We start from the raw sequence: 21557 nt of genomic DNA, 5'->3' as shown, positions 1-21557 counted from the left end.
AGACGAGGGAGCGCAGAACCTAACGGCAGCAAAGTTGTTATAAGCAGCATATCCTCAGGCAGTGGTGGGTGCGCGTTGATGGCGGATCCCCTGCTGTGGCAGCGCTTGAAGCCCGGAGTTGGAGCACCAGGGATACTGCGGCCCTTCCTGGAGACCCGAGACGGGGAAGCTGTCGACACAGAGGCCGCTGCGCTGCCACTACAGACAGCACACCGATGAAGGAAAGGACAGCGAGGTAGGGACGTCGACCCTTGATGGAGGTAGCTTGGTAGTGACTGGCTGCGAAACCCCTGCCGCATAATGGTGAACGGCTGAGACTGCACTGCTGGCGGATTCACCTGTTGGGCCTCCATTGGTGGAGCAGCTTGCCTGTGCTCTGGCTACCCATCCTGTCACCAGAGGCCAGTTTGGCGCTGGTGTCACTGCATGTCTGCATGGGGGGTGCTGCTGCGGGCCGGGACTGGCGAGCCAAGGCCTATAGCTGAGCCACAGGAGTGGCACTGGAGCTGCGGACTGGGCACTTTCGGGGTGCCGAGCCGGCATGAGTGGCTCTCCTGACCCGACAGAGGCTCTCTGGCCAGCCTCAGGGAAAGGATCCTCCTCTGGACACCTCCAGGGGCACCAAGACTTGGATGACACAGGGCCTGCCTCTGGCCCGAACGCATCCCTTGATGGAGCGAAGAGCCTCTCTACCTGCTCCCTTGAAGAGTCAGGCTGAAGATGCTAATTGCAGCCACACGGGATCCCTTCACTACCGGCTGGTGACATAGTGGAGACAGAGGTGCGAAGGGGCACGAGGGAACCAGGGGCAGGACGAGAGTCGGCAAAGAAGACAGGTGAGGCTGAATGCCCCATACCTTGTGTTAATACAGGCACGATCCCTGCAGTGCCTGAGTTTGGTGAGAGTCACAGTACTGGCGCAGGTGGTGCCAGGGAGTGCTGCAAGCATTATATTGAGCAGTGCGGCAGGGGGCTGTTACATTCACTGACCCTGCAGGACTAGACCCCTAGTGGAGCACGCCCGAGGCCCATGTGGCAAGGAGGCTGATACTTATAGGGGTGGAAGGAGGCAGGTGACGCCAAAGGAGACCCTGTGAAACCCAGACACAACACCTGCCGTTTGTCTACAGCACGAGTACATACTGAGGGGGTCTGCTGGACGGCCTGTGCTACCAAGAAGTGATCGTTGAAGAGAGGAGGTGGTGGCGATTTAGCATCCACGAAGACTAGGGGAGCGAGCAAAAAACATGGATTAATGTACTCCTTTACAACTACACCCGCTAAAGAACTGTCACAGATATCCTCTCCACAGACTTGGGCAGCGAGCAAGGTGTCTGAGCAGAGACGCACAGATCCTATAGTGGAGTTAATGCAAGCTGGACTTGCGTCAATGAATTCCAAACTGGACGATCTCTCAGTCAATTTCAGCTCACTTAAGGCCAAACTGTGGAAGGAGAGTAGCCGCATGCCTCACGCTGAATCCAGAATCGGAGACACCGAAGGTAGGATCATCACTGCACTGGTGAAACATGGATGGCCTCTCTAAAGAGAGAACTGATGGCAGTCCAGGCGAAGTGCGAAGACCTTGAATCCTACTCTAGATGTTAGGATTGTCAGAGTTCCAGAGTCTGCCACCACAGGTCCCATGGAGATATATGTCAAGAAACTCCTCAAAGTGATTCTAGGGGAACCAGCCTTATCGCCACAGTACCAGGTTGAATGGGTGCACATGTCCCGAGGAGTGGCGCTGGAGCTGCGGATCGGGCACCTTTGAGGTGCTGGGACAGTCTGTGCAGCACTCCTGACCCGACAGGGGGCCTCCGGCCAGCCTCAGGAAGAGGATCCTCCTCTGGATACCCGCAGGGGCACCAAGGCTTGAGGCCTCAGCGGGGCCCTGCCGCTGACTATCATTGTGAGGCTCCTAAACTACCAAGACAGAGACCTGATTCTAAGGCTGGCCAGGGTGCATGGAGAATTGTGCTTTAAGTCCTGCAGAGCCTTTGTGTATCCAGACCACTCGCCTGCGGTGCAATCAGCATGCAAATCTGTTGATACAGTCAAGAAACTCCTTAGAGATTGGAAAGTGCCATCCACCATGATGTTCCTTTCAAAGCTACGGGTTCAAGGGGCAGACAAGCCCACTTCTTCACATCGCCTGCAGAAGCCAAATCCTACATTGATTTGAACATTTCAGCGACTTCATCACAGCAGAGGGACCCGGCTGGGAGTGGGCGACCCAGTCTGGAGTCCCCGGCGGGCGTAGTTGACTGATACTGGACTGCCAAGGGCTGGGATGGCGCTCTAGCTGACGCTGAAACAGGTCTACATCAACAATGGCAGGAGTTCTTATGTGTGTCTGGTGCAGCCCATCAATTCTGGTCCACCTTTGGAAGAAACAGAAGACTCCTGGTCGTTCATGGTTGCCAACTGGCGGGATGACTGTGAGGAGGTACCTGCCTGCGGTGCCAGGTGGAGATGTCGGTTATGGTGAAGACACTTGGCTTGAGAGTTAGCCCAGCAGGGTATTACTTTATATAAGCTTCCAGGGGCCTGCGAGAAAAACTTGTGCAAGAATTTTTCGTCATGTTGGGTTGCATGGGAGTGTACGCAGGGAGCTGCTGCTTGCGATGCCCCCATTGAATTTTCAAATGGTTTTTGTAAAAAGGGACTCACTGTCAAGTTGGGGTAGAAATTGTGGGAGAAGGCTGGGGGTGTACATGCAGGAAGGGTTGTACGTAATTTGCAGAATTATGCTGGCTTGGTGATTGTGCAGTTCTACGGGGCATGGGATACGATGGAATATACTGCTAGACAACATTACAATAGGTTCTCCTTCCAATGGCTGCACCATTGAAGCTGATTAGCTGGAATGTGCACGGGATAAATAACCCTGTAAAAGTCAGGAAATTGGGATCCTACAATGACAGACACTCACCTCACATAGTCATGCTGTAAGAGACGCACGCTATGTAGGTATCCATAAGTAATTCATCCCCAAGTGGAGTGATAACCAGTTTTATACATCCAATTCATCACGGGCACGCAGAGTGCTCACCCTAATCCACCAAGCTGTACAGTTTAGGCTGCATTCATCCACTTCTGACCCATTTGGGAGGTACACACTGGTCCATGGGCGGATCGCAGGCACAGAGGTTCTGCTCGTGAACATCTACGGGCCCAACATCGACTGCTCCACATACTATACACACCTGGCCTTGCTTCTGGAAGCATAGGAGGGGGGTACCTATGATATGGAGGGGGGCAATTTGAATACAATACTAAGTTTTGAGCTAGATCGCACAGGGCTCTGCTAGGCCTCTCTAAGCCGCAGCAAAGGCAATCCTTAGGATAATGGAACAATTTCAATTAATAGACGTTTGGAGGAAACTGCTTACCAATGGTAGAGCGTATTCCTACTACTCCACAGTGCAGTACATGATGTCCGCATTGACAACTGGTTGGTTTCCCTCCCTCTACTGAAACTCGTGACGGAATGCTGAATGTTGCCACAAACATATTCAGACGATTTGCCAATCAAATTGACACACAGGCTAGGCGAGACACTCGCGCACCGGCTATTATGGAGGCTGAACCCACTGGCAATGCAGGATGCAGGGTTCGCTACCGCATTATCCGTCAGTATAGAGATCTTTTTGGAGAGCAACAATGGTTCTGTCCCTTCCCATTCCAGTCTGTGGGAAGCATTCAAGGCCTATGTAAGAGGGTGGTGTTATCAGCGTCTGGAGGGATACTCAAAATGTTAAGAAGTGAATTGCGGGCAGCAGCCAGGGTATGCACTCTCGAAAATCAGTACGGGCATAACCCCAGGCCCTCCCTGCTAAGCAAGATCAAAGTAGTGGTCATCGAATTCCATGAGCTAGCGGAGCAAGAGATGCGATTTATTAATATGGGCTGCTCAAGTTCGCCTGTGGAACTAATGGGGTTTATATGGGCCCCAGCCAGTATCACATATTTGGGGATACAGGTTTTGCAGTCACCAAAATCATTGTTTGCGAATAATCTAGCGGCTTACCTCGCCCCCCTCATTGGCAGACTCAAATTCTGGTCTTTCAATTTCTCTGTATGGCCGACTATTGAAAATTATAGTATTGCCCAAGCTAGTGTATTATTTCACTAATATACAGCTCTGGCCAGGGAGGGCTTTCTTTCAAAACATGAGGGTGATCGCCACTAAATTCTTGTGGGGAGCCGGAATGGTTTGGGTGGCATGGGAAGGATTGGTCAAACCAATATGCGCAGAGAGATCTGGCTGACCCAGACTTCGAGCTATACTATCTGGCAGCCAAGCCCAGTTTGCAGCGTATTGGTAGGCCTCCACTACTAGCTACTGACATGCAGAGATAGAAAATGTAGCATGAGACCATTATGTGTTCGCAACGTGATCTTTGGGAAGCAATATGTGGATGATTGCACGTTCGACCCAGTCAAGTCCACGGTCAGCGCCTGGGCAAGGTTGTTTAAATGCTTGGAAGTCAATACACCATATTTATTTGCATTTATAAAGCGCTCACACAGCCCAGGGGCATCGAGGCGCTGTTACAAGAAAGTGCCTTAGTTGCAGAACATAGGTAGGCGGTTATGTTACAATAGCCCACCAAATGTTATTTTCGTTAATATTCTTTAGGTAAGTGGCTTAGTTACATTAGCCCTTTCCTAGGTTACATATGTAGGCTTGGTTACATTGGTTACATTTTGTGATAAGGGAAGACGGGTTACATGTTGAGCTGCAGTCATACACAGGATACAGTTGTTAGGTTAAGGACACCTATTAGTCAGTAAGACATGGTTGTTCAACATGGAACCATATCAGTGGAGGGTAAGGCCTTAACAGTTGTGTCTGCAGTTTTAGGTAAACAATCTAGTTTTGATTGCCCTACGGCAGGCGAGATGAGAGGGTTCAGCTCTGATGGCATGAGGCACGGTATTCCACTGCCTGGAGGCAATGATGGGGAAGCTTGCGCCCCACCTCTAGCACGTTTGGTTTTTGGAGCAGGCAGTAGATTGGCATATGATGTTCTTGTGCATCTAGCGGCAGGTGGCAGGATGACTCTGTGAGAGAGGTATGGAAGTGCAGTGCGATGGATGCATTTGTGCATGATGGCGAGTGTTTTGAACAAGATGCGCTGGCGGACAGGCAGCCAGTGTGCTTGTTGTCTGGCTGCTGAGATTTGTTCTCTTTTGGAGATGCCCAATGCAGCGCGCAGGGCGTTGTGAATGGTTTGTAATTTGTCTAGGTTTTTCGCTGAGGTTCCTGTATAGAGTACATTACAATAGTCCAGCCTTGAGCCTGAGGACTTGTGCAATTGTTAGACAGTTTGTGGTGGATAGGAATGGTCTGGTGGCATTAAGGAGTTTGGAGTAGCATGCTGCCGAGGTGGCTATTGCACTAACCTGTCTAGACATAGTTAGGTTATTATCTAAGTAGATTCCTAGAGTTTTGACTGATTGGGAGACTGGAATGATGATGTTGTCGATGATGAATGATAAGTACTGGTCATCGAGTATGATACGTGAATCAGTGGGGGCTAGCAGTAGTAATTCCGTCTTTTCCCCGTTCAGGCAAAGCCAGTTTTCAGCCATCCATGTGTGGATGGTGGCATAGATGGAGTTAAGAGTGTTGGAGTCAGTTTGGTATTTGCCTGAGAGAGGAATGAGGCCTTGAGTATTGTTGGCGTAGTTGGTGTACATGATGCCGAGCGAGTCAAGTAAGTTGAAAAGGAAGATGGTGAAAATGTTATACAGCGTGGGGCATAGGCTGGAGCCATGCGGGACTCTAAATAGGATGGTGTTTGGACTTGCGGCCGCTTGGTCTGAGAAGACAGGCATGGCTCTTCCTTTTAGGAAGGAGGCGATCCAGGAGATTGCGTTAGGTGAGAAGAAGGCTGAGGTTGTGAGGTGTTGACAGAGTAGTTTATGTTCCACAAGCTCAAATGCTGCCGATAGATCTAGGAGAAGGAGTAGGCCAGGTTCACCTGTGTCTCTGATATCGTCAATTTGATTTTTAAGGTCCAGTAGAGCCGTTTTGGTGCCGTGAGCAGGACGGAAGCCGGATCGTTGAGCGATCGCATTACCCAGGTGAGTGCATTCGCCCCCTACCACCTGCATTCCCTTCAGCCCCCACCCCTCCTGCCCTGCAGTCCATTTACCGATACACAAGAACTCCCCATACAGCGTCAACTAACTCTACCCGAGTCCGCCTAACCCACTGTTTCTCCAGACCTCGCGCTTTAACGCTATTCGGTACCCCCTGATCTCACCTATTCAATGGGACACTCAAACAACAGAGATTCTAAGAGTAATGCATCACCTAGAATGTCGCCTACCCTCACAACATGCTGGTTCAGCCGTTTTGCTGTCCGTTACCTCCCTATGGTGCATTGTTGATCTGTATTTGTGAAGCCTGCAGCAATAGACACCCTTCTGTGATCTCTGTGCTAAACTGTGAATATTAGCCACAGTGCTATTTAGTCCCCTGCATTTCTTTTTTGCAATTGACATTTACCTTTGTAATCAAACAGCGCCACCTAGCCTATCGTGCTTCTTAGCCATGCTACTCAGTTATGATACTCACCTGCGCCACCTTGCCCTGTGATACTTAGTCCTCTGTGACTTCTTACTATACTATTCAGCTGGAATAGTCAAGCAGCGCCTCCTTGCCTATCATGTTGCCTAATCTGCTGTGATACCTAGCATTGCTTATTACTGTGTTATCTAATCTGCTGTGACACCTAGCATTGCTTATTACCGTATTATCTAATCTGCTGTGATACCTAGCACTGCTTACCACCGTATTGCTTAATCTGCTGTGATACCTAGTAGTGCTTCCTAGCGGCGTTACCTAGCAGTGCTTTAGTTGTGACCCTGTGACTATTGTGACATCTAGCTGTGCTAATCCTTCATCCTCATGACCTCCCTACGTAGAGTCACGTTCATCATGGCCTCAATCCTCCCCTTGTTCCACTCCATCGCACCAACAAACTTTCTACCCCCCTCCTCCCACACACCCCTCTCAAAGCCACCACTACCGCCTACTGCACTAATAATTCCATTACTACTAGCAGCCCCCACAGCCCCTCAGAATGGATTCAACTCTTTGCATTGCCACCCACTCCATTCGTGCCCTGCCCAGTGAGTGCCAGAGACAAGAGACTAGGGTCCTGTTTCTTTAACCACCATACCCTCACTAGGCCTACTGGTCTGCCTCCCACAACTAAAACCTCTCCTACAACAACCCCCCACCCTGGTTGAGACCACCAAGACTAATGAAAATTCCAGCCCAGTGTCGCCTATATCCCAGCATCTGGAAGCTCCCCACAGACCCTCTCCCACTATAAAAGGAGCCGTCATCAATGCACGATCGCTAGTGGCACACAAACTCGACGTTGCTGATCTAATCTCCACCAACTGCCTAGGCTTCATCACCATCACCGAAGCCTGGCTGCACTAGGCAGCAGGCCCTGCCCTATCTCTAGCCCTCCCTGAGAGTTACGCCATCATCAGGTCAGAGTCACTGGCAAAGGAGGGGGGTGGTCGCCTTCATAGCCAAAACCTACCTTGGTCTCAGAGCTGTTGCCCATGTCTGCCTCCCTTCGGCGGAACTCCTATCAGCTAAACTTCCTATCTCACCCACCCAAACAATCCTGTTGCACCTAATCTACTGACCTCCGGGTCCCATCTTATCCTTTGAGGAAGACATTGCAGACCTGCTAACTCAAAATACCAAGCCAGGCTCTCAAACTATCTTGCTTGGGGATTAAATTTAGGCCTGAACGACCCTAATGACACTCATGCCACTTCAGTGGAAAGAAACTATAGCCCAGCTGGTCTTCAAACATTGTATTTTGGGGCAGACGCATAACAAAGGCAGAACGTTGGATTGGCTAGCCGATCTCAATTGCTCGACCACAATCCTGCAGAATGAACCTACCGCATGGTCAGACCATCACTATATCTCTTTCTCCACCCATGAGAAGGCACCGGCCAATCCCAGCTCCACCATTGCTCCCCAAACCCTAGCCAGAAATAACCAAACATAACACTTCAAAACCTACAACCCCAGCTCCAGCCCATCCTGGATCCGCCTAACTGCACCGACCATGACCCAGATAAATTGGTTGACCTCTATAATGACACCTTAGAATTAGCCTTAAACAACATTGCCCCTATCAAACTAAAAAAAGCTAAACCAGCAGCTCACCTCAACAAATGGTTCACGTCTGAACTAAAAACCCTCCTCAATGCCAAAAGAGCTGCCGAAACCCTGTGGAGAAAAAACACCCTCCACCCTGAACAAGGCAGTGTTCGCCTCGGCTGCTGCCTCCTATAAATGGGCCATCCTTAACACTAAAAAAGAGACAGACAACAGAATCCCTAATGCCAAATCCAGTACCAAGGAGCTCTTCAGCATTCTGAGAGAACTGGAGACTCCAGCGCCACCAACAGAAGCATGTGTCAAGGATGAGTCTTGGTGTGCCAAAATTCAACAAGCACAGAAATGCTGATGGAAAAAGTATTACCCTTAAAAGGGCAAATGAAATTAATTCTTCATAAATTCAGTAGTTTTTCATTATTACCTGTTTTTGAATTTTATGGCAAAAGAGTAGAAGCCATCCTTCTTTATGAAGTGGAGCTATATTTATGCGATCTTGATCCCTTTTTTGATCACTTACAAGGTATGATATGGAAGTACACCTTAGATCCCCCCTCGTCGTTACCAAATGTGGTTTTGAGGCACGAATTAGGGCTGAATTCTCTCTCAACACGCTATAACTGGTGACTTCTTACAAATTATTCTAAAATGCTCTGACCACCAAAGAATTCGATTTATACAGAATTCTCTGAGATGCTTGTGCATAATCATCCTGTTTCTGTTACACAGTTCAAATGTAGAATGAATAACATCTTAGAAAAGATCAATGTGCCATCCAGTGATCTTCATCTCCATATTAACCATGTAAAAAAAAAGCTTTTTTTGAATGATTGGGCTGAATGTGTAGATCATCTCCATTTATATAGATCATTTACTGAATATGTGAAATTTATCCATACTCAAACACCACGTATGCCTTATCTAATTTTGTGTCCCTGCAAAAAGGCGCGAAAGACATACTTGTTGTTTAGGTTGGATCTAATACACACAAAAATGCGGATGAAACATTGGGGTACGAATGGAGATCCTCTATTAGATGATACCTGTAGATTCTGTAATGAGACGCAAGAATCTCTGAAACATCTGTTTCTTTTTTGTTCCCATTTTGAAAATACCCAGGTTGGAATGATGAAAGAATTTGCCCGAGCAAAGACTTCCTTTGCTAGAAATTGTATTTGGTTGAACTGTATGTGGGGAACTAATAATGCAATAATTCTAGCAACTGTACGGTTAGTAAATCATATAGCATCTGAGCTGGAACTTAAGAAAACGTAAAGGTCTAAACACAATTAGTCTAAGGAACTTGTTGTAATAACATACTATACAATTTTGTACAAAGTAAGATGACATTTTATGTAATAAGACATTTTGCCAGTAGGAATCTGTATTCTTGTTTATTATTGTTATTCTTGTTTTTATATGTAAGAATGTATTATTTTATTTGTAGTGACGGCCTTTTCGTGAACTGTTATAAGGATGAAATTATTGTATGAAGTTGTTTTAATTTGTAAAGGTGCTTTTCACTAAAAACACATTTTAATAAAAATAATGAAAAAAATATACAGGCACTCTCAGACAAAATTACAATGTTACAAACTAAAATTGATGCAAAAAAAAAACAGTCCAGCCAAGAGCTCTAATAAGAGGACCCTGCTGGTCCCTCCCTCGCCCTCCTGTCTGCCCTCCTTTATACTTCTCCACAGTCACCCCGAAGGAAGTGGAAAACATTATCCTAGGCCTGAAACCATCAAGGTGCGAGGGAGACATCTGTCCTGCACCAGTCATTAAGGAAGGCGCCAAAGATTTGGCCCGTTCATTACCGCTGTGATCAACTCCTCATTCAACGCCAACTCAGTCCGTAACAACCTCAAGGAGGCCTGGGTTATGCCTCTGCTAAAAAAAAACAACCTTGACCCCAACATTCTAACCAATTATAGGCCCATTACTACTGTCCCGTTCCTCTTAAAAATACTGGACAGAGTGGCCTATCTACACATCCAAAAACATCTAGAGGACAACAATTTACTAGGTCTCAACCAATCGGGCTTCAGAACGAGACACGGCACAGAAACGGCCCTCTTGGACCTAAAAATCCAAATGGATGAAGTCCAAGACAAAGGCAATTTGGCCATCCTCCTGCTGTTAGACCTCTTAGCAGCATTTTATCTGGTCGATCACCAGATCCTCACAGAACACCTAACCACTGCCGCTGCCTTCTCCACAAATGCCTCGAACTGGATCCAATCTTTCCTATCCAACTGTACTACCAGGGTCTTCGCACCATCAGCTTCAGCTGATCCAGTACCCATCAATTGCAGCGTAACACAGGGTTCTTGCATTTCCCCGACCCTCTACAGCATCTTCACAAAGCTCCTTTTTGATTGCATTGACAACATGGGTGTCATCTACACGAACTACGCAGATGACACCCAGGTTCTCATTGCACTGACTGGTTGCGATGAAGATGATTTCAAACTTATTAATGAAATCTACCTGGAAATTCAGGCTCGGATGGCGGCGCACAGCCTGTGTCTCAATGACAAGAAGACGGAACTCTTGATCATTGGCTCCCAAGGTCATCTAAACAAACTCGACCCTCACTATACATCCTTCAATATTGACGGAAATACTATCAAAGTCGCAAAGGAGGTCAAAACATTGGGAGTATAACTAGACTCCACTCTCTCACTTAAAAAACAAGTGAATGTCACTGCCTCAACCACTACCTTTACCAATAAGCTGATTAATGCCTGCAGATCCTACTTGTCCCCCAAAAGCTGCATCACGCTAGCCAGGGCTCTAGTCTTATCAAAATTAGACTATTGTAATGATCTCAACTTAGGCTCCTCAGAACAGAACCTCAACAAACTGCAGATCCGACAGAATGACGCCTTGAGATCAGCATTAAATATCCCTAGACATAACCATATAACAAGCTTCAGAAAGATGCCCACTGGCTCCCTGTGTGCGACAGAATCGTGCTCTGCACCCTTGTTATCACTCATAAATGTCTTTCAAACTCTGCCCCTAAATACCTGTCAGACAAATTCTCCCGAAATCTCCTGGCCAGACCCACCTGATCACTCTATTCACACTGCCTCAATATCCCAAGGTACAAACTAAAAACAGCAGGAGGTGCCAGCCCAGTTCTAGCCGCCAAATGCTAGAACTCTCTCCCTCTCACGATCAGAGCTGAACCCTCCTTCTGGTCCTTCAGAGCCAAAGTGAAGATCTGGCTTTCAGACAAGAATAACTAAGGCACTAGGCTCATCCTGGTCCACACCCTGCTGTAAATCTACTACCTATCACAGCTCACACTGTACTAACATTGTTTACCTGCACTGTCATCCAAAACTGTAACCATCAGAGATTTCTATATGCACTTCCCTGTATCAATATGCAAGCCGACCAACCTGTAACCTATGGTCGACATGCATTGTTGTATTATGACCTCTTACGTACGCATCTGTAACTTTGTCACAAGCTCAAGAGCCCAGTTACCTCAGGGTTAGGTGCGCGTTACAAATAATAAACACACTAACTAGCCTAGAATGTTCTTAGAGTCTAGGAATTGCTGGAATTGCAGGTATGCTGCTTTGTCAAGAATCTTAAGCCGGATGGGCACGGTAGTTATGGGTCTGTAGTTGTTGGGATTGGATGGGTCGAGCGTGATTTTTTTTTTTTTAGAAGGGAGCGAACTCATGCTTCTTTTAGGCTGAGAGGAACCAATCATGATGCAAAAGAGGCGTTGATGAACGCTGTGATGAACGGTATGAGCAAGTCTGCACATTCCTTTATATGGAAATATCCCCTTTGCACATGGAGGGTTTAATGTTCTTCATGATCTTAGCGACTTCTGTCTCATTGACGACTCTGAACGAGAAGAGTGTCGTGTCGGTGGACTGCTAGTTAAGAGTAGGTGTTTGGGCAGTATTGGAGAGGAGTGGATTAAGTTGATTTCTATGATTTTGTTCTGAAGTGTGTCAAGCTTGTGAAGCATAGCTGCTTGTATATCAGCGCACCAGGCTTCATTCTTTAGGATGGCTTGGGGTGAGAAGGGGCAGGAGTTTCTAGCTCTCTGAAGATAGAAAATATGTCCTTACAGTTGGACTTGGCAATGGCTATTCTAGTACTGAATGGATTAGCTTTGGCAAGGATGATAGCTTTTTTGTATTCATTGGACAGTTTGTTAAATTCGAGTTTGTCTAAGAGAAGTTGGTTGGTTTACCACTTTGATAAGGCTGGGTGCTTTTTAGTGCGTAAGGCTGAGAGTTCCGGAGTGAATCATGTGCTGGCCTGTTTGGTTTGTTTGGCTTTGCAGGCAGTTAGGGGGCCAATAACACTGATTGCTTCAGAGTGAATGGTATTGAGGGAGAGGGCAAGGGCATTTGGATCTTTGGAGAACGGGGTTGCTAAGGCTGGGACCATGAGGTAGGGGGCTAACCTTTCTCTGGTGAGGAGGCGTGCCCTTTTGGTGGAGGTGGAGGGGAGAGGCGTGGCGGTAGGTTTTTGGAGTTTATGTGTGGAACGGGTGGTCTGTCCAAGGGAGGGGAGAGTTGGCTGTGACAACCGGTGGGCAGTTGTGATAGGCTATCCAATCGATTGTGCAGCTCTTGTTGTGGGTTGGTTTAGAAATGGAGTGTGAGAAGCCTAGTGTTTCCAGTGCTTTTGCTAGATTTCTATCTGGGATGTCGTTAGGGTCATGTAGCCCTAGGTTGAGATCGCCTGCTAGGATGGCCTTCGAGGGGGTTTTGAGGTTGTCTGATACGAGGTGTGTGATGGTGGAGTGGAAGTCGGCTTGCGGTCCAGGGGGGCGGTGGACAATGTGCATAGTGATGGTGCAGTTGTGAGAGGTGGTGATTTTTAGTGATAGGAGATCGTAGTTGCGTGTTTGAATGATGAATCTTTCTAATGGCGATGTAGTCTTTGGCTATGAGTGCCACCCCGCCTCCTTTGATTACAGGACAGTCCTGGCGGAAGATGGTATAGCCCAAGGGGAGTTCTAGAGCTAGGGAGGCACCAGATGCTTCATGCAACCAGGTTTCAGTAACAGCGCATAGGTCAAGGTTGTGATCATATCATGTATGTCTGCTGCATGTGCAGGGAGGGAGCGGGCATTAACAAGGGCGCAATTAAGGGAGGGGATATGAGGGAGGTGAGGGGATATGATTGGTGGTGGTGTTGACAGAGCTGGTGGAAGATGATGTGGTCTTTTGCAAGGTAGGTGGAGTGTTGTTTCTGTTAGTAGCAATGTAGTTGTGTTTGGAGGTAGCAGGGACAGTGTCAGGTGTGGAGGCTAGGAGCAGAAGGGCTTTAGTAGTAGCAACAGCAACAGTGCACAGAGTAGGAGATGATACGTGCTTAGTAGTGGCTAGAGTGGGAGAGGCTGTGCTTGGTTCCTTGAGGTGGCGTGCAGCAAGTGTTTTTGTGGCAGTATGCTTGGCAACAGTGGTGTGGCAATGTGGGCTTGTAGTGGGAGTTCCATGCAAGGTGTGGTGAGCTTCTTCACTGTTGGAGGTTCTGGCAAGGCAAGTGGTCTGAGGACCTGTGGCCAGATAGGGCTTTGGGGGTTCTGTTTGATTGTGTGATGGACTAAAGCCTTGATGTTTATGGCTCTAGAGCATAGCCTGTAATTGCGGCAGGACATGCTCATTGGTCGTGTGAGGTTAGGGGGTGCACGGGTACGTGTTTGGAGGTGCGTATTGCGGTAAGCCAAGGCAGCTGAGTGTGCCTTTGGGGAACACATGGTGGTAGTGGAGGGTGGGAGTGCAGATCTGTACTGGTGTCTGTTTCCTTAGGGGGACAGTGGGCAGGGTGTTGAGTAGTGTACTAGTCAGGTGGGTTTATAGAGACATCAGAAAGGTGCTTTGTGGATGGAGGCCTGGAGAAGGGTGGTCACGACTTAGTGGTAGTATTCCCTAGGATTTCAACAATATTCACTAGGAGGGCAGTGTACATAGGGAACAATAATCAGATATTCATGTGAGATGCTGGAGTGCAATGTAACAGGGAGCAAAAATCGCTAGGAGCAGTGTTCAAATATTCACGTGAGATGATGGAATGCAAAGTAACAGGGAACACAATCCACTGGGAGAAGTAATCAGTATTCAAGGACAATACTGGAATGCAATGTAACAGGGAACACAATTCACTGGGAGCAATAATTAATATTGAAGGACAATACTGGAATGCAATGTACACGGAACACAATTCACTGGGAGCAGTAATTAATATTGAAGGACAATACTGGAATGCAATGTACACGGAACACAATTCACTGGGAGCAATAATCAATATTCAAGGAAAATACTGGAATGCAATGTAACAGGGAACAGAATTCACTGCGAATGCATCAGCGAGTGCATAGGGGGAAGGCTGGTTGGAAGGGCAATGTTTGGAGTGTACACAGTCAAATATCCAGGAGTAGCGAAGCAGTCATAAAGTGTAACTAGTATTGGCAGGCTGATTATGGATGACAGCGAGCACAGATGAAGGAGCCTTGTTGGTAGTGTTAGGTGGTCGTCACAATGAAGGCGAAGAAGTGGCTGCGAACTGTGGACCTGCTGTGAGCTACTTTACTGCACGAATTCGGAGGGGAAGAGGCATGGTGCCTAACGAGGTATGGTGTTTCATGAGTTTCGGCTGTCGGGCACGCTAGGAAGACAAACATGTGCGAAGCAAACACGTTGGCTTACCCGATGTACCAGAAGTAACAGGTATGGACTGTGGCTGCTGGCTGTTCCCGGCTCCGACAGGCTCGGGACAGTGGGCCTTAGGTGGGGGGCCGATGTTCCCTACCGGCTCCCTAATGATAGGCATGTGCCGCTATGGTGATTCCCAGACATTCTGCCTGCTCAGGACAAGAGTATACAAACTAGATGGGATCCAGATGAAGCACTCACAATGGGAGGTATGTTTCCAGAGGGAAAGTCTGTTACACTTCCTGACTTCACTGCCAAACTAGGTAATAACCTGGTTGTGACATTACAGTATAGCCGCATGGCTTCTGCTTTCTGACGTGCATGGCCGTCATTTCCAGACAAGCCTGAAACACACACAATAGTAGATAACATTACACAGGAGGGCATGGGATAGAGGCCAGTGCCCATGCTGTACGCTAAAGCGCAGAAAGCTCTGATTGACAGCCCTAAAGCTCGAGGGCGGTGGGAGGAGGACCTAGGACACGCGATATCAGATTAAAAAGGGGTGAAGTATTGCCTCCTGACCAAGGAAGTGTCCCTGAATGTGAGATATCAGCTAGCACAATTCAAGGTCCCTAATAGACTACACTACATGCCTACCAAAATTGCGAGATTCACCTGCACTGCCGACGATGCCTGTCCCAAATGCCACGGAATGCTGGCCGAATTTATACACTATACACATGTTCTCGAAGTGCCCTGCTATACTAGAGTTCTGCTCCGATGTAGCGAGGACCATGCCTGAAATGATGAAGGTACCCCTGATGCGGGCACCTGTTAAATACTACTGCGGGACATTGGAAAAATATCAATAGGGAATCTCAGGCTGTTCAATTTAGGATTGCTTGATCGCTAAGAAATGTATGCTCCTGATGGGGAAATCACGGGAGGCCCCTACAAAGAATATGCGGTTGAAAAAAACTTGCATACCCCAATGAAAGGGAATAGGACTATACTGCCAGGGTTTTGGCGACCTCCAGGCCTAATAAATGATGTGGGGGATAACACGCATACTTGTATAACATAGGACCAGCGGCAAATGCCAATGGCGAGAGGCGGGAGTAGATTACCATCATGGATGAACTGGGTGCTCGACGAGGTGGGGAGTAATGGGCGAGGACAGTGTCCTGCTCTGCGTTATGGATGTCGAGGCCAGCAGGGCACAGTGAGAAATCTATCAACTGTGCAGTGTGGATCTGTTTGCCAGGATGAATGTGTATCGTTTAATACCCAAATAATGTGTACAACCTGTGGATGGTGGGAGCAGGAGGGTGGATAGGGGGAGTTACTGTTTTGTTTTATGACTATTGGGTCTGAATGTTTAATGTTGTAACATTGAAAAGCCAACAAAAAAACGTTTATAAAATGGTAGTCTAATAGCACCCTGCATCAATTGTTATACATGGGATTCAAGCAAGCAATCCAATAAACCATACAGTACCTTGTCATGCATCATTTGGCTGAATTTCACAATGGCATCATCTCGTTCTTTCAGAGTTGCATTGAGTTGAATGTTCTCTTTGTGCATCATTTTAATTTTCTCCAGGTATTTATTTTCATCATCAAAGGATGTCTGTTCAATGGCAAAAGATCAACCAAACTCACTTAGCGATGCAGAAGTGGTATATTCAATTTGTCAAAACAATGAGTTTTCAGTAAGATTATTTGTGTGGGAATCCTTTGAATTACCTCTGATAAGAATAATTTCTAATTTGAATACTCGTGCTGTACCTACCTGTACATGCCTATAATCTGAGCTTAATGATGTCTGCTCAGTCTGCTTCAACCCCACTCTCTTCTTTGGTCTGTATTAATTTCATCCTGAAAATGTACCTGCCTCCTCTGTTCTTCAGTCCCTCACCCTTAGCTATGCATCCTCTCCCCTTTTCATTGCCATCATGGAAAGGGAAATGGTGCTCTAATAGCCATCCTTTTTCTCTTTTCATTGGACCCATCCTTCTTTGTATTTATTTTTTGTTAGTTTTGCAATCTGAGCACAAACCTCTTTACCAATCCTCCAAAAAGACGTTAGGGCCCCCAGGATTTCGTCCCTTGCTCAAATTATGATAATGAGCCGTGGCTGGGTTATACGGGGTGTTAGTGGTGCCGTAGGTAATGGCTCTTGCTTAGCTCAACCTGTTACCTGAGGTGCTGGGTCCTCATTAGTAAGCATACCCTAGCCCCCATGTCACTGTTGCCTAAATACTTACGTGCATCTACATATTTCTTGCTACCATAGGACTGCTTAGGGCTATATACAGTGCCTTTCAATATTGCTAAACTTAACTGAATTCATTTTATGAACGTTTGAAAGATAGAAGGCAGTGTTAGAGGGTGGAGCTGGCCATGGGACATCGTACCAGCCCCACCTTACAGTGCTATGGGGCACCAGCACTAGGTAGGCTTCAGAGCCTCAGTAATCGGCACGGCTGACCGTGGCCCTTCATAGGATCCTGCCCTGCATGCTAAGCAGGTGACCTCGTGGCACCGTGGCCTTCAGGCCCTGTGTCATCAGGGCGGGCCTGCAGGCCACACACCAATTAGTTGGTCATGGTGCCTGCAGCAGTTCTGCAGACACGTGCCTGCAGGCTCCCTTTTATTATCTTGGGCCATGACGTAGTCATGGCCCATCTTAAAAGGGTAACACCATAACAAGGTACACACCCCCTTAAAGGGGAAACACATATCGGAGGTCCACTCCGTAACAGGCAGTGTCCTCCCAGCGCGCATTCAAATCTGTGATTTTCAGATTAAGAAGGGGGCGTGGCTAGGCATGTCATTGTAGAACAGAGGTCTTCAAACTGTGGGGCGCACCCCCCCAGGGGGGCGCGGCCGCATCCCAGGGGGGTCGCCAGAGCCCAGCATGAAATAAGTAAATAAAAAAAGAATAATATATATATTTTTTTTTTAGATCGGAGGAAATGGCAAGGGGCAGCTCACATGGTCAGACTGGGCCATAAAACGGTCTTAGGCACCAATGAAAATATGGCCAGCAGTTGCAAATGGATATTCAGTACTTTAGTCACAGACTGTTTGAATAGTACCCAAGGGGTTGTTTTTTGTTCAAATGTAAACAAATGGTGATATTTAAAGAATATTTATTCAGCAACAATGGCCAAAACTACTGGATGCATAGTGAAGTAACTCCTCAAACTGGCCCACATTGGCCAAATAAGTGGCCCATTTTGACTGGCCTACACTAGTATTTTGCATTTTTGGTAAGGTCATTGCCCTATTGCCCTAGAGGCCAGTCCAAGCCTGCCGGCTCATCCATAACGGTTGAGGGGGGCGTCCACCCACTGGCCACCTCACCCATTATGGAGGATCCAAGGAGCCAGCCCAGTGAAACACTGAGCACTCCCTCAGCTGCTTTTTCCAGCTGAGGGAGTGTTCCTGGGCTGGCTGAACTGTCAAAAGGAAACACTGTTTGCCTTTGACAGTTCATTTCCCCAGCCGCACATGATCACTGAGCCATGCAACGCTATGGGTGTTTTGCTTCACCAGCCTTGCATAGCTCATTGGAAATGCTGGCTGGGGCACTGCATGTACGTATGTGTGAGGGGGTGCTCCTGCGCCTCCTCGCACATACGGGCAGAGCAACCTGGAGTGGGGCATTTTAGCAACCACGCCCAGGCCCCTGCAGAAGGTACGTTTATGGAGATTTATTTTTTATTTAAATGTGTATGCTTGTTTTATGGGACTGTGGTGGTAGCAGGATGGGCTGCTGCACTGGGATAGTGGTGGGAGTAGGGTGGGGAGAGCCCAGGGTCTGTACTGGGAGTAGGGGGCGGTGACGGCACGCAAAAGTCCATAGCGATTTCTACATACTGTCCATCTGGCACTTTTGGGGGGGCCCGGCCTGCCCAAACTTTGCTCAGGGGGACCCAGGCCAAAAAAGTTTGAAGACCACTGTAGAAGATCACATTACTGAAGACAGGAAGTCGATCCACTGGCTAGCTGTGGAAGACTGCATCACCTTCAAAGCAGTCTCAATTGTTCACCACTGCCTCTATGGCTCCGTCCCAGCATACTTAAAGGAGCAAATAACATGATATGAACCAAGTCGGTCTTTGAGATCAAATATGCGAGGTTTTGTCAAAACCATCCGCGTGAAGAAAGCAAACGGAATAGGACAATCTTTTCCAGTTAAAGCAGCAGCAAAATGGAGCAAACTCCCGGCCTTATTAAGGCTCGAACCTAACTTCTTGATTTTCAAGAAGAAATTGAAAACATTACTATTCAGATAAAAACCTAGACTCCCAACTATGAAGCTTTTCTCCTCAGTCTTGTTTTACATGTTTCGTCTGTTGTCTTCATGTTACGCGCCCTGATGCCTGCAGGCTTTGGCGCTCTACAAACAAATAAATGAATATAAATAAATAAAGATGGTTCCTTAAGAGCATCTGGCAAAGTGAGGGCTGTAACTGCAGCGTGCCCCGCTCCCAGCGCCCTGACTTGCCTAATGAATGCGGATATGAGAAGCGCATAGCCTAGCGCTTGATGTGCTTTTCCGATCCTCGGTGGTGCCAGCCTTCAACGGATTGAGCCCCTTGATGTTCGGGCCGTTCACCCCAAAAATGGCGCCTGCTGGCACAGCATCCAGAAATTGAGCAGGACCGCACTAACCTGAGGACCGCTCTGCTGCGGTCGTATGGCTGCGCCCTGCAGTTTGCTGGGGGGGCTGCGGGCGCCAAGATATCAGGAGTAACGCTGGGCTGCTGAGCGAAAGACCCAGGCCCCGGGCCGCATGAAATGCGGGACGATAGAGGGTCTGGGAGTTTAGGCGCGGGGTGGGGGAAAACGGCGCAAAAGTGTAGGGAGGGGCGTCCGAACAGCGCCACAAGAAACAAAAGCCCAGGAAGGGAAGGAAACGGCACTTGGGAAGGTGCGAAATGTAACAGCAAGGGGTCAGGGGGTAACCCGGCCGCCCCCAAGAAGGAACAAAAGGCTGGGGGGGGGGTATAAGTAAGCCTGAAAAAGGAGAGGCGGCACAAACCAGGTAAGAGCTCACCTCTCTCGGGTAGGCTCTTAGTGCCTGGATAAGGGGAAGGAAAAACGTTTGCCACCCAACCCACCTACAATAATAACTGAAGAAGAGGGGTGCAGGCAGGAGCCGGTACGCCAAGTACTCTCTCGGTACATGGTCCAAAAAGGAAGGAGCAAGCAGAAGTAAGAACGCTGAGTACTCTTTCGGTACACGGTCCAAGAAAAGAAGGAGCAGGCAGAAGAAGGAATGCCAAGTACTCTTTCGGTACACGGTCCAAGACATGTCGTAGGCGGCATGTGCCCAGGAACGAAGGCCCAGGGATAACAAGGACACAGGAGGAGCCTGGGGCAACTTTGGGACTGGACACAAGGTGCTCAAAAGCATATGGCAGTGTATTTATTTTGTTGTGCTGTATTTTCTGTAAGAAAATAAAATGCCTACGGCCTATAACTTTTCCATACACATAAGTTGTCTGTGATTTATTACTTAGGTAGGGATCTGGTAATAGAAGCAAAGTGAACCCACACTACTCAGCCTATGACTAGCTCTACAGGAGGTGCTACGGCTGGAGGCTCGGCCGGCTGCACCCGGTGGAGGTGGCGAGTCGGACCGGAGCACAGAACTCACTTCCTGGGACTTCTATAACCCATTGGGCAGTGCGGCTGTGCCTGCGGGGCCGCAGGAGGTCTGTCTGCCTGCTGTGGGTACCGGGCATGGCAAGGCGGTGAAGAGGTAAACCAATTTGGCACTGGGTGTCCTGTACCTGCGCGCTGCAGTCTCCCCACGCCCCAGTGAGGGCTCCATTACCTCGATACCTGTCTTTGGGGTCCTGCTGCTAGCTGTTGTGCACCCTGCAGCTACAAGCATTCAACTCACTGTCGTGCCCATCATCATAGGTCTGTAGCACACTGGCTTCACCAGATGAGCGTGGTGACCTTCTTTGTCTCTCTTGTGCTTCAACTGCCCTGATTGAGGGGTACTTGGTAGTGCTTTGCCAGTATCAGCCGCAAGACCTGCCTGGCTCCTGTTTCAAGCACCTGGAGCCTCGTGAGTTGTGACAGTCTGCACTGCAGCAACTTTTGGGGGGCTTCCTGGGGCTTTCTGGACAATAAGGCTTTGGGGTAATGGTTTGGCGTTTTGGGGTACTGTGGCCCCTTTGAGCTACGGTGTTGCAGAGGGGTGTTCTGCAGCTCAACTGCGGGGCGAGCCCTAGGCTGGGGCGTCGTCGGAGGTGCAAACCTAAGCTGCAGCCCCAGGGATGGTGCACATTGTGTGGAGCTTTTGAAGATTCATACCTAGATTTCCGCGGACTCCTGCAGTCACTATTGCTAAAACACCTAAGCGGGCAGGAGGACATTTCCGCAATGCTGCAACCAGCCGACAAGAACAGGTGCAGCAAAGTGGTGACAGCTCAGATCCATGGGGCTGATCCTCTTTCAACTATACTTAAGCAGATATCCACCAAGTCAGATTTGCAAGAACTATTAGCGAAAATTCTGAAAGCGTTTCAAAGATGTACAGAGGATCTCTCCCACAAGATCTTGGCATTAGATAAAAGAGTCTCAGAGACAGAGCAGCGAGTTTCTGAAGTGGAGTACACGCTCTGTGAACAGTTGTATGAGGTGAGGGAGTACTCCAACAGGTTAGAAGCTCAGTAGGCGCGCTGTGATGCTTTGGTAGATAAGCAGGAGGATAGGGA

The 21557-nt window shown here is 48.2% G+C and overlaps 1 protein-coding gene across 5 annotated transcripts in view; it reads right to left on the bottom strand.

The window, feature by feature from the left end:
* LOC138467780 (dynein regulatory complex protein 9-like) overlaps positions 1 to 21557 on the bottom strand; it is a 960790-nt gene that overhangs the window by 438798 nt on the left and 500435 nt on the right. For all 5 annotated transcript variants that reach the window (XM_069608026.1, XM_069608024.1, XM_069608027.1 and 2 more), the window contains exon 3: positions 16313 to 16444. In XM_069608026.1, coding sequence (XP_069464127.1) covers positions 16313 to 16444 — 132 coding nt within the window. The remainder of the gene's footprint in view (positions 1 to 16312; positions 16445 to 21557) is intronic.

Source organism: Ambystoma mexicanum, chromosome 4q (genome assembly GCF_040938575.1).
Source record: "Ambystoma mexicanum isolate Mex_15411 chromosome 4q, UKY_AmexF1_1, whole genome shotgun sequence".
Taxonomy (NCBI): Eukaryota; Metazoa; Chordata; class Amphibia; order Caudata; family Ambystomatidae; genus Ambystoma; species Ambystoma mexicanum.
This window is presented reverse-complemented; position numbering and strand designations above follow the sequence as displayed.